Source organism: Ostrea edulis, chromosome 6, assembly GCF_947568905.1.
Source record: "Ostrea edulis chromosome 6, xbOstEdul1.1, whole genome shotgun sequence".
Classification (NCBI taxonomy): Eukaryota; Metazoa; Mollusca; class Bivalvia; order Ostreida; family Ostreidae; genus Ostrea; species Ostrea edulis.
This window is the reverse complement of record NC_079169.1, coordinates 4123556-4136638: the sequence shown is the minus strand read 5'-3', so window position 1 is coordinate 4136638 and position 13083 is coordinate 4123556. Positions and strand designations below refer to the sequence as shown.

Here is a 13083-nt window from a genome sequence, read left to right as displayed (position 1 = left end):
GAGTCCTAGACAGCGAATCTTGTTCCAGAGGTGGAATTTCCCTACCCCACACAAGTTAATAATGAAGGATTATTTTTCTCACATTTTACCTACAGTTTAGTGCATAAATTTAGGAGCTTTGAGAAAATTCTAAATTATCAAAATCCTCATTTGAACCTCGATGCAAAAACTAATTAGATAGGCAGAAAGAGCGTATCCGAAAATGGTTTACACTACAAGGTTGTCCAACAGAAAGCTATATACATTAAAATTTAAAGATAACAATGCAAAATATTTTTGCTTCACCGTGTAACGTAAATCTTCACCGTGTAACGTAAATCATAGAAAATATATGACGTCACAATCAAATGACGTCGCAGCAGTGTGAGACAGAAAAATCTCACATGGCTGTCTCACATGGGTAAAGTCGATCTCACACTGGTGATAATGTGAGAAAAAATAATTCAACTATAGTTCTTCATAGCTATTTTTTGACATTGTTCAGGTTAGTTCTAGTGTGGAGCACGCTGAGTTCAAGAAAGAGATGGCTGACTTAGCTAACCTGTACGACTGGCAATTATTTACAGACGAGGATCTCCGTAGATTGTTTAGTAAAATCACTGACATTGGCACTGCAGTTCAGGGTGACCAAGACAAACTAGCCAAGGTCAAGATCTTTTTTTTTTTTGTGATTTTCATGTAGATATCTATATATAGGATTGTTATAAAATCTTGGAACAATCGTAATTGAGTCATGTTTATTTTCAATATTTTTCATATATTGAGTGAAAATTACACCCGAAGAAATTATGATTTTATAATCTAGATAAACACTGTTTTAAGAAATGAAAGAAATCTCAAACACATTACTATTATTTAGATGAATGAAGCACAGTCGGACATGGAATCAGTTTACAGCACAGCCAATGTCTGCCTAAGTGATGGGTCCTGTCACCAGATAGAACCAGGTAAGATTGTCAGAAAGCATGAGGAGAAGTGCAGAGAGGCAGAGGGAGGGTGTAATTCTTCTCTTTCTTTGCAGGTCTCACTCAGCTGTTAGCTACATCAACAAACTACAGTCTCTTAAGTGAGGCTTGGACGCTTTGGCGAGACGCTACTGGCCCGAAAATGAAATCCAACTACGAGCAACTTGTCGCTTTAAGTAACGAAGCCATCAAATTAGCAAGTATGCTGCACAATATGTATAAAAAACCCATAGAAATGTCAATCTAATTTGAACACATACAGTGTAGGTTGTGATAGCTATTTGCAAACAGTAAGCCTCTGAATCTCTTTGCAAGGATTGTAGATATTTAGGTCACCTGAGTTTACTTTTTCTAGATTTCATAGCCGTTGGGAGTAGTGATACTTTTTCACTAGTACTCAGGTGACCGATAAGGCCTGTTGGCCTCTTATTGTATAGATGGCTTGGTAGTTGGTACATATATACCATGGACCGGTTGTGGAAACTCAATGGATAGAGCTTTCGCTTTCTGACCGGGAGACCATGACTTAGAGCACCGCTCGTACCTTGGCCATGTATGACCTAGAAAATGTTAAAATAGGTATAGTGGTCTTCCTTTGCTAGATACAGAGCAAGAGTCGCGGGTTCTTGTGATGCGACAGGTCTTCTGGATGAGATCTTTGAGGTCCTGTGACATGGCAGGTCTGAACTTTCAGCTGACCTTAGCACCATGTATACAGTGTAGGTCTAAATCTGTGGCACTTCACCTACAGCTAGTGACATCACAATAGGAATGAAAAAAATCTCAAAGGGACGTAAAACAAATAAAATGAAAACATGTACCATGGTATTTGTTTCAACCAATCCAGCATGCTGATGCATCTTTCATATTAGTGTACATTTATATAGAATGTTTTGTTCGTGATAGAACTGTAAAATACCCTATCGTAACATTCAACTGTAGATTTTTCGGACATCGGAGCCTATTGGCGCTCTTGGTATGAAACAGCAACATTCCAGGAAGATTTAGAAAAATTACTGAATGAATTGAAGCCTCTGTATGAAAATTTACATGCTTACGTGAGGAGGAAGCTGAAACAAGTTTACGATAGTGATAAGGACAAGTTTCCAACGTCCGGTCACATTCCAGCCCATCTACTTGGTATGTGTACAAACTTGACTATTTTGAAATTGACATTCACACTGTTGTTTAATTACTAGTAACACATAATTTATATTGTACATGCATAAATTTCCTTTTTTAATGAATTCAAATTCTTGAGATGGAAAATTCAGATATATAAAATTTGCCATTCCTTCATACAACACCTCTTTGGTCAGTCAGTTTATCACAAAAACTTGATACCTAGCCTATAAATGCAAATGCTTCAGACTTAATGTGACAATGTATTGTCTGTCTATAAAATCAAATGTCCCTTCTCTCCCCAATGGCACACATATATGCATCTTCTAATAGAACAAACATAGCGACACCGTCGATATAAATCAATTAAGCACCAAATTCGACACACATCCCTCCTCCTACACACAAATCCTGGATTAGGCAGCAAACTTCTTGGAGTTTAATTGTGTTTTTTCTGACTTGCATTTCCTTTCACTGTGTTCAGGTAACATGTGGGGGCAGCAGTGGAATAACATTGCTAAGTATGTGTTACCTTACCCAGACAAAGAGGGTATCGATGTTACACCTAAACTGAAAGAAAAGGTAAGGTCACTGCCTCATTTCTGACACGTAACCTTTCAAATAAAAACATGATATATAAGTAAATGCATCAAGAGATAATGAGTATGGCGTGGTGTAATGTAGGGATATAATGCCAAGAAACTGTTTGAGATCTCGGAGGAGTTTTTCCTGTCGCTGGGGTTGATTGGCATGCCGGAGACGTTCTGGGAGGATAGCATGATCACCAAACCAACGGACAGAGAAGTGGTCTGCCACGCCTCAGCCTGGGATTTCTACAATAGAAAGGACTTCAGGTGTGAAAAATAGTAACTATATATTATTACTCCAACCCTCCAACCCCCCTCCCCACCCACCCCCTTTTTTAAAGCTTACCTAAGCCTTCGGCTCAAGTGAGCTTTTCTGATCAAAACTTTTCGTTGTTTGGTGTTGTCGTTGCCGTAAACTTTCACATTTTCATCTTCATTTCTCCAGAACCACTTCACCAATTTCAATCACACTTGGTACACATCATTCATGGGTGAAGGGGATTTAAGTTTGTTCAAATGAAGGGTCATGCCCCATTCAAAGGTGAGATAATTATGAAAATGCAAAAACAGGGTGGGGTCATTTAAAAATCTTCTCAAGAACAACTGGGCCAGAAGATATGAAATTTACAGGAAAACTTCCTGAATAGTGCAGATTCAATATTGTTCAAATCATGGCCCCCGGGGGTAAGGTGGGGCCACAATAGGAGATCAAAGATTTGCATGTGAATATATAGGGAAAATCTTTGAAAATCTTCTTGTCAAGGACTACTGGGCTAGACAAGTTCAAATTTACATGACAGCTTCCTCACATAGTGCAGATTCAAGTTTAATGAAATCATGGCACCCAGGGGGGAGGGGTGGGATGGTTAGGGCCACTATAGTGGATCAAAGTTTTGCATGGGAATATAGAGGGAAAATCTTTAATTATGGGCCAAAGTGACTCAGGTAAGCAATGTGGCCCAATGAGCCTCTTGTTGTACTACCCTGAAGCGTGCTACTACACCTTCAAAGCGTTTCGTTTCGTTCCGTGCAGACCGTTCAGCATTTCGTGCACACCGTTTTGTGCAGACCGTTCACCGTTTTGTGCAGACCGTTCACCGTTCCATGCAAATCGTTTCGTGCAAAAATCGTTCCGTGCATGATCAAGCCACGCCCATAGAAACGTGCAGATCGTTCAAACCACGCCCCTAGAAACGTACAGACCGTGCAAGTCATTTTGGTATGGGATATAGGACAGGTAAACATTGTTGGGAATTTGACCAATTATTTCAAAATGTCTCTTAAGACGGGCTTTCAACAGTGAAAATCTGCAAATAATCAAAAGAAAATAGTTTATTATAAAACTGCCAGGTAGAGCAAAATTCGATGCCATTTTCTCGCACTTGATAGTTTCTAACAAGTGCAGAGACATGTATATACATATATATCTTTTTTATTTATGTGTACATATAGGAATAATTTATTTGTCTTGTTACATTTGTATGATCAAGTTTCTCTTATATAAGTATTTTCATTAAAATCGTTTATCGGAACTGTCTGCATAATGCAAAGACCGACCTGTGTATAACTTGTATATTCAACGCAAATTCCAAGGTCCTTTTTTTTTTTTACCACAATACTAGAAGTAATTTAATCCAGGTATTTGAAATTAACATTCGCACAGAAGGTGTGAAAATCTGCGAGGGCAATTGAAATATGACAAAAGAGGTGTTTACCCGGGTATATCTTTTGTCTCTCAAAAATGAATGCAGTTTAAATTGAGGCAAATGCAACAATCTAATTAAAATTGGATGTTAGATCCGCTCGCATATCTGTTAATCATTACTGTAGTTTGTAATTTTTTGTTTTATCTATTCATTTATATGATTTATTTCTCAATCTATTTCAATCATTATACCCCACGAACGAAGTTCTGGGGGGGTATATAGGAATCACTCTGTCCGTCCGTCTGTCTGTCTGTGCAGATTCGTGTCCGGGCCGTAACTTCTTTGTTCTTTGACTAAGGCATACCATATTTGGCACACAGGTGGATCACCATGAGATGATGTGTCGAATACCTTCATGACCTCTATATGACCTTGACCCTTAGCCTCAAGGTCAAAATTAAAGGTTTTTTTTTTTACAATGGATTAGTGTCCGGGCCATAACTTCTTTGTTCTTTGACATAGGCATACCATATTTGACACATGAGTGTATCACCATGGGAACATGTGTCATGTACCTTCATGACCTCCATATGACCTTGACCTCAAGGTCAAAATTAAAGGTTTTTACATTGGATTCGTGTCAGGGCCATGACTTCTTTGTTCTTTGACATAGGCATACCATATTTGACACATGAGTGTATCACCATGAGATGATGTGTCGAGTACCTTCATGACCTCTATATGACCTTGAACTTTGACCTCAAGGTCAAAATTGATTATAGGGTTTTAACATAGTCATACCATAAGACATGGGTGTATCACCATGAGACTATGTGTCATGTACATTCATGACCTCTTTATGACCTTGACCTTTGATCTCAAGGTCAAAATTATAGGTTTATACCATGGATTTGTGTTCGGACTATATCTTCCATTTTCTTCTACAAAGGCATACCATATTTTTACACTCAGGAAAAAGGGAGATTGGGGTAAGCGGCGGGGGGGGGGGGGGGGGGGGGGGGGTATTCTTAGTGAGCATTGCTCACAGTACCTATTGTATTTTGATTGTTTCCTTTTTGTTTTGTATTTTCCCTTCTTATACAAGGTGACAGGTTCTTAACGACTGGCTAATACTGTCTAGATGCACCCCCCTCCCGCCCGAGAATATGTTCCAGTCTTACGAGAATTCTTTAAATCATTTTATCTGTTGTCATACACGTATGTAAAAATGTATAGGATTATTCAAGATATGTCTTTGAGAAGAGGCCTGGAATATACAAATTGCACACGTGTTTTAACGACACTCAGATTGAATGTACAAAAATAGCGATACAGATTTTTCAATGAATTTAACAGAGCAATGAATAAATAAAGTTGAATAATAAATATTCCATGACGATACAATATATGCATCTTTTCCCTTTATTTAATCCGAAGTTAAAAAATATTCATTTCCTTTTATTCCAACGTGTTCATAAGTCATTATACTATTCCTTGTTTAAACTACCCCAGGATGAAACAAATAATGCTGGGGGAAAATCAAAGCGTGCAGGTCATGCTTAGCGTTTCGTGCAGACCGTTCACAACCCTCTCCCCGCCCAAATCTATTTCAATCTTTCCTGACGAGAAATTTCTTTAAATCATTTCATCTGTTTTCATACATGTACACATGTGTATAAAATGTATAGGTTTATTCAACATCTGTCTTTGGGAAGAGGCCTGGAATATACATATTGCAAAGGTGTTTTAACGACACTCAGAATGAATGTACAAAAATAGCGAAACAGACGCGACCATTTCATATTCAGTTTCAATGAATTGAATAGAGCAATGAATCAATAAAATCTGATTAATCTATATTCTGTGACGATATGATTTTTGGATATTTTTCTTTTATTTCCGAAATTAAATAAAAATTCATTTGTTTTCATTCCAACTTGTTCCTTGATCTAATATTAAAGCAAAAACGAAATTTACCACGTCATACACGAGCAATCATTTTAAAATGAATTATTATCATTTCTTTCTCAACCTTTTTCTAATATCTAGAATATTGCAGTAATATTGAATCTATTTGAACCAAATAATATCGAAAAAATCAAAGCGTGCAGGCCATGCCTACCGTATCGTGCAGACCGTTCACAAAGCGTGCAAGCCACGCCTACAAAGTGATCAGCGTTTTGTGCAAACCGTTCACCGTTCCGTGCAGATCGTTCAGCGTTTCGTGTAAACCGTTCATCGTTCCGTGCAGATTGTTCAGTGTTTTGTGCAAACCGTTCACCGTTCCGTGCAAGAATCGTCTCGTACCGTTCCGTGCAAGTGGTGTAGTAGTACGCTTCAGGGTCTGTAGAATACTAATATAGAGTACATTGCAGGTTACATTAATAGAGTTTATATAAACACACATAATTGTCGTAATATTTTGATAGATATTAAAGGTATTTAATTGAACATTGCGAATATATATAAACAGATTAGAAGATGCGTACCTTATGTGCTTAGTATTTTCTACAGTTATGAAAAATTTCATGAAAATTATGTGGGTTGCATGGGTTCACATTATACATTTATTGCATGATAGTGAGGGAGACACCTGGCAGGGATATGATGTTTCTTGGATGAATAGATCTTTATATTTCCCTCACTATCATGCAATAAATTTTTTATTATACCAAAACAAAGCAAGTTTACAGAAATGCATTTGAAATTGCAGAAAAAATCCTAGATACCATCATTTATATGTAGCTGAGCTCGCTCTATGATAAACTGTAACACTGTCAAAGTATTAGAAAGTACAAGCTACGAAATCGATTGATATGATAACCAATCATTGTTTCATTTCTCTCTGAATACTGATCTCTAACATCTGATCTATGTATCAATAATGCATCTCTTTCTTGTCTATAGTGGGGACATTTAATGCTATGATGAGGTTCAGAGAACTTGAATTATAGGGATTTTCAACTGACTTTTCAGTGGAATCAATGGCATAGTTAAAATATCACATAATTCCTTCTGTGGAAAAAATTAAAAGCCCCCTAATGATCTTTGTCATCAGTAAAACAAAGTCCAAACAAGAAAAGATTTTCAAAAGTATGGATTCCGAAAGAAGTCTTAACTTAAATTAGCAAGAGTCTGAATAGAGCAAAGCATCGTAATTGGAAATTTGAACTCACTCCTCTCTTTTGGGGCCGTTTCTTTCTTCTTCCTTTTTAAGGAAAAACATGGGAAAGTCATTTTCTTTTTGTTATTGAATCTAACAACCATACTTTTTTTTTGGTCATAATGTAACTTATAACACCAATTTTATATGAAAAAGTCCAAGAATTGAAGCACTAGGATCAGAGGACAGAAATGTATTTACAGAGGCAATGTAAGCCTCTGATTAGGATCAAAACTGACCTATAGCACAACAATGCTGGACAGATTGTCCTAAAAGGTAAACTAACTAGTCGGAACTAGAATGATCACGCCTTATCCCTAAAGCTATCACATTCATTGTCCCTATCCAAAGGGAGGGGTGTCCAGAATTTCAGAGACCAATCGCTCTCACAAAATGACTTGTGTGGACATGAAGTTCTGGGAACCATTCGCTCTCACAAAATGACTTGTACTTAACATCAAATCTATAGCACATGACTTTGTGAGAGAACTGTTAATAAAGTTTTTGCATTTATTTCTGCAATACGAAATCAAGAGTGAGAGATTTTATTTTGCAAGTGGTACTTCTTATTGTACTTTTTGCTAAATCATGCAATAATAAATTCCATACGTATTCAGGAATGTACAGTACTTAGTTTTACACAGAGCAGTTGTACCATTATATTTCTTTATAGATAGAAATGCAAGGGGGAAGTGTTGTATAGTAAATTTAAGTCTGACTTTTTATACTTATTGGGAATCTGTTTCTTAGAATAAAAATGTGCACAGAGATTAGCATGGAAGATTTGATTACAATCCACCATGAAATGGGACATGTAGAGTATTTCCTGCAGTACAAAGAACAGCCAACCTCTTTCAGAGAGGGTGCCAACCCAGGTATGTGTAATTCATTATAGAATCTGTAATGCATGCAATACGCTCTACTTATTATTATATTACGCTTGTCGTAAAGACCTTAAAGTTATCCAATGAAATAAGATCTGCTCCTTGCCAGGGGAACAGGAGCTGACCGAAGCCCTTGTAGGGAGGTTGTTATGTATGCATTGTAATGTTCGGAATTTGGTAGATATTTTTATGTGTTTAGATTGGGCACTTGGATGCTGATTTTGTATTTGACTTGTAGGTTTCCAAGAAGCAATTGCTTCATAATCGTTTATGTTTTTAGCTCACTTGAGCTTTTCTGATTGTCTGTTGTCCGTCTGTAAACTTTTTACATTTTCAACTTCTTCTCCAAAACCACTTGGCCAATTTCAATCAAATTTGGCAAAATGCATCCTTGGGTAAAAGGCTTTCCAATTTGTTCACATGAAGGGTCATGCCCCCTTCAAAGGGAAGATAATCACAAAAATAGGGTGGGGACATTTAAAAATCTTCTTCTCGAAAACCACTGGGCCAGAAGACGCTGAAATTTACATGAAAGGTTCCTGACATATTGCAGATTCAAGTTTGTTAAAATCATGATCCCTGAGGGTAGAATGGGGCCACAATAGGGCGTCAAAGTTTTACATACAAATATATAGGGAAAATCTTTAAGAATCTTCTTCTCAAGAATCACTGGACTAGCAAAGTACAAATTTACATGAAAGCTATAGTGCAGATTCAAGTTTGTTAAAATCATGACCCCGGGGATAGGATAGGGCCACAATATGGAATCAAAGTTTAACTTACTACTATATAGAAAAATATCTTTAAAAATCTCCTTCTCAAGAACCATTGGGCCAAAAATGTTTACATTTACATGAGAGTTTATTCCTAACATAATGCAGATTCAAGTTTGTAAAAATCATGGCCCCCAAGGGTAGGTTAGGGCCACAATAGGGATAAAAGTTTTACATTTGAATATATAGGCAGTCTTCATGAAAACTCAGTGGTCTGAAGACTGAGGCCAGTGAATTTTAAGGTCAGGTCAGTGAAAATAAAAAAATCAATAAGTCTGATGGGCTTGTAGACTATTTGTACGTCACATTAAATAGAATGTTGGATTTAAATATTCTAAACGTCATATTTGCATAAATTTACTATCAAAATAAAAATAAATTGATAAATAGCACATAAAGTAAGTGTTCGGATATTATGGTTTGTTGATTTTTTTAAAGTAAAGAACTATAACCGTAACTTGTAATTGTCAAGATAATGTGTACTAACTCATGAGAATATTCAACGAACAACTTATTATCCTTTCTGTTTGCCTTTGTGTGGATATGAATAAGAGTAATAATCATATTTGATCAAGTTTCAATAAATTCAGTGTACAGTTATACAATACATTCCATAATGTATGTGATAAACATGTACTTTGAAAATTTGGGGGGGGGGGGCAGTAAATTTCACTGGGGGCCAGTAAATTCAGACAGTTCACTGGTTCTACTGCCAGCAAGTTTTGCATGTTTTAATTTGTGAAGACTGTATAGGGAAAATCTTTAAATATGGGCCAAGGTGACTCAGGTGAGCAATGTGGCCCATGGGCCTTTGTTAGATATATGGAAACTGATTTTGTACTTTGTGCTTTTCAGTACTTTGATTAGATTTATGGATGCTGATTTTGTACTTTGCACTTTTCAGTACTTTGATTAGATACATGTATATGGATACTGATTTTGTATTTGACGTATTTGACGTGTAGGTTTCCATGAGGCAGTTGGTGATGTCATGGCTCTCTCTGTCTCCACTCCGGAACATCTTCACGAAATTGGCTTACTGGACAATCTAGAAAATGACACAGGTGAGACCTATCAAACATGCTTTTTGAAATTACATGTGTATTTTGTAATTGTGTATAAAACTGAACTGCTCAGAAATAGGTGCACTTAACCTATAGTTTAACTCTGAGCTGACAACAGTTTGCATGACATTGATTTAAATTTTTTTATTCAATTATTATTATTGATTTATGTTTTTGCTTTTTCTGTAATCCCCAGAGACTGATTTGAATTTCCTGATGTCAATGGCTCTGGAAAAGATTGCTTTCCTCCCCTTCGGTTATCTGATTGACCAGTGGAGGTGGAGTGTGTTTAGTGGGGAGACTGCCTATGCAGAATACAATAAAAAGTGGTGGGAATTAAGGTATGTATATTTTTTATAAAATAAAAGAAGATTTAGTCTTTCTTTTAAACTTTAAAAAATTGAGTTTTACGGGGTACCAGAAAGGCTGTTACAGTATCATACATAATCGTTAGATGTTTTATGTATTCATTATGTTTTTCAGGTGTAAACACCAAGGTGTCTCACCACCGGTAGACAGAACATCAGATGATTTTGACCCCGGTGCAAAATACCATGTGCCAGCTAACGTCCCATACATTAGGTTTGTGTCCAGTCTAATGAATATTCATGTACATGTACAACGTAATTATTCACAAAAATGAACCCTATTCTTCTTTTTTCCCCAGATATTTTGTAAGTTTTGTCATACAGTTCCAGTTTCACCAAGCACTGTGCAAGGAAGCAGGGAAAACTAATGTTCCTCTTCACAGATGTGATATTTACAGATCAGCAAATGCCGGTCAGAAATTAAGGTACCACATGTTAAACATTTTATTTTTTTTATAGGACAAACTGATATTCTAGCAGATGAAGGATTGTAGCATGTATATATCTCAAATGGGAAGAATGCACATGATTCTGCATGATTAGATCCTTAAATTATCATCACTTGCTTGTGAGCAAGAATGAGAACAATGTAACATAGTTATAGCAAACCCCCAGGGTCAGACTAAGCAGTTTATTACATGTATTACCAAACTTCAGTATGCAGTAAAACATGGTTATAGTGAAACTCCTGGGCTAAAATTGGTCTTTATAACCAAACTTTGTTATACAGTAAAACACAGTTATTGCGAACCTTCAGGGCCAGTGAAAAACAGTTCATTATGACCAAACTTTGTTATACAATAATACATGGTTAAAGTGAACTCCAGGTCCATAAAAAATAGTTTGTTACGACTAGACTTTATTATACAGTAAAACACAGTTATAGTGAACCTCCAGGACAAATGAAAAACAGTTCGATATGTCCAATAAAAGTTTTGATATTTTCTTCTCATAGGGGAATAAATATCACTTCGAAATAAGCATGAATTTGTTATAAGCGTGAATTCATTATAAGCATGAATTTGTTATAAGCGTGAATTCATAATAAGCATGAATTTGTTATAAGCGTGAATTCATAATAAGCATGAATTTGTTATAAGCGTGAATTCATTATAAGCATGAATTTGTTATAAGCGTGAATTCATTATAAGCATGAATTTGTTATAAGCATGAATTCATTATAAGCATGAATTTGTTATAAGCGTGAATTCATTATAAGTGTGTTTTACTGTATAGTTAATCTACAAGACTTGTTTGGATTATCAAGGATGATTCACAAAGTAATGTTCAGAGTATATATAAATTTTTGCTAATAATCATGTTATTATATAACCACCCATATTCTGATCAGTTTCTGACTTTCCGGATCACCTTATTGTGGTGATCTGAATTCAGATCATGTCTCTCTGAAACTGATGATGTCACAAATCACAATGCAATGTTTTTGTGGAAAGTGATCAACCACATCATGAACAAAAACTGCATACACAAAAATAATTACACTGTATATTTGTCTTTTCAATGATTACAAAATTAATGCATTCATTATCTTATAACTTAATTTATATTTGAAAATTGCATTAAGGAAGACTAGTATATGTGATTAATTTATTATAACTACAGTAACTTGATCTGAAGAGTTGTATCATGACTCGTTGACATGCAGATCATTAGATTAAATGAGATGTTAGGCATTGAGTTTGATCTGGTGATCTGCGCCTGTCATCTCGAAAAGATCCTACATAGTTATTGATACTTAGTTGAGTCACCTCTTAAATAAATGGCTAAAATACTGTTAACACTGTTTCAGTGATATGCTGAAGTTAGGATCTTCTGTATCCTGGCAAGAGGCGATGGAGAAGGTCACAGGGCAGCGGGAAATGAGCGCAAAGCCACTGTTGGAATACTTCAAGCCGCTGACGGACTGGCTAGAAAAACAAAACCAGGGAGAAGCCGTAGGATGGACGGATGACTGTCCTGGTGGAGGACGGAAGAGGAGTGCTGATAATACTCCGTCAAAATGGTTACGGGAGTACAACAATATAGCACAACAACAGTTATACACGGAGTATGAAGTAGAATGGAATTACGCAACCAACATCACAGATGAAAATTCAGAGAAACTGGTAACTGCATCAGCAGTGTTACTTGTACTATTATTGCTAACACATCACTAGTACATATTTCCATTGTTTTACTTTGCTCTGACCTCATGATTGGATTTGGCTTTCAATGAAAGATGAAGATAACGAACAGTAATCAATCTCATGACTCCTATAAAGATGAAGATAATGAACAGTAATCAATCTCATGACTCCTATAAAGATGAAGATAACGAACAGTAATCAATCTCATAACTCCTATAAAGGTGAAGATAACGAACAGTAATCAATCTCATAACTCCTATAAAGGTGAAGATAACGAACAGTGATCAATCTCATAACTCCTATAAAGATGAAGATAATGAACAGTAACCAATCTCATCACTCCTATAAAGGTGAAGATAACGAA

The 13083-nt window shown here is 36.2% G+C and overlaps 1 protein-coding gene across 4 annotated transcripts in view; it reads left to right on the top strand.

Annotated features, from left to right (window-relative positions):
* The window catches only part of LOC130047084 (uncharacterized), a 117153-nt gene that overhangs the window by 51548 nt on the left and 52522 nt on the right, over positions 1-13083 (top strand). For all 4 annotated transcript variants that reach the window (XR_008796134.1, XR_008796133.1, XM_056141316.1 and 1 more), the window contains exons 15-26: positions 485-646; positions 860-947; positions 1022-1165; positions 1908-2105; positions 2572-2669; positions 2772-2941; positions 8234-8358; positions 10106-10204; positions 10401-10545; positions 10688-10786; positions 10872-10997; positions 12383-12698. Coding sequence is in view for 2 of the 4 variants with exons in the window: in XM_056141316.1 (XP_055997291.1) it covers positions 485-646; positions 860-947; positions 1022-1165; positions 1908-2105; positions 2572-2669; positions 2772-2941; positions 8234-8358; positions 10106-10204; positions 10401-10545; positions 10688-10786; positions 10872-10997; positions 12383-12698 (1770 nt within the window). In the remaining 2 variants the exon portion in view is untranslated. The remainder of the gene's footprint in view (positions 1-484; positions 647-859; positions 948-1021; positions 1166-1907; positions 2106-2571; positions 2670-2771; positions 2942-8233; positions 8359-10105; positions 10205-10400; positions 10546-10687; positions 10787-10871; positions 10998-12382; positions 12699-13083) is intronic.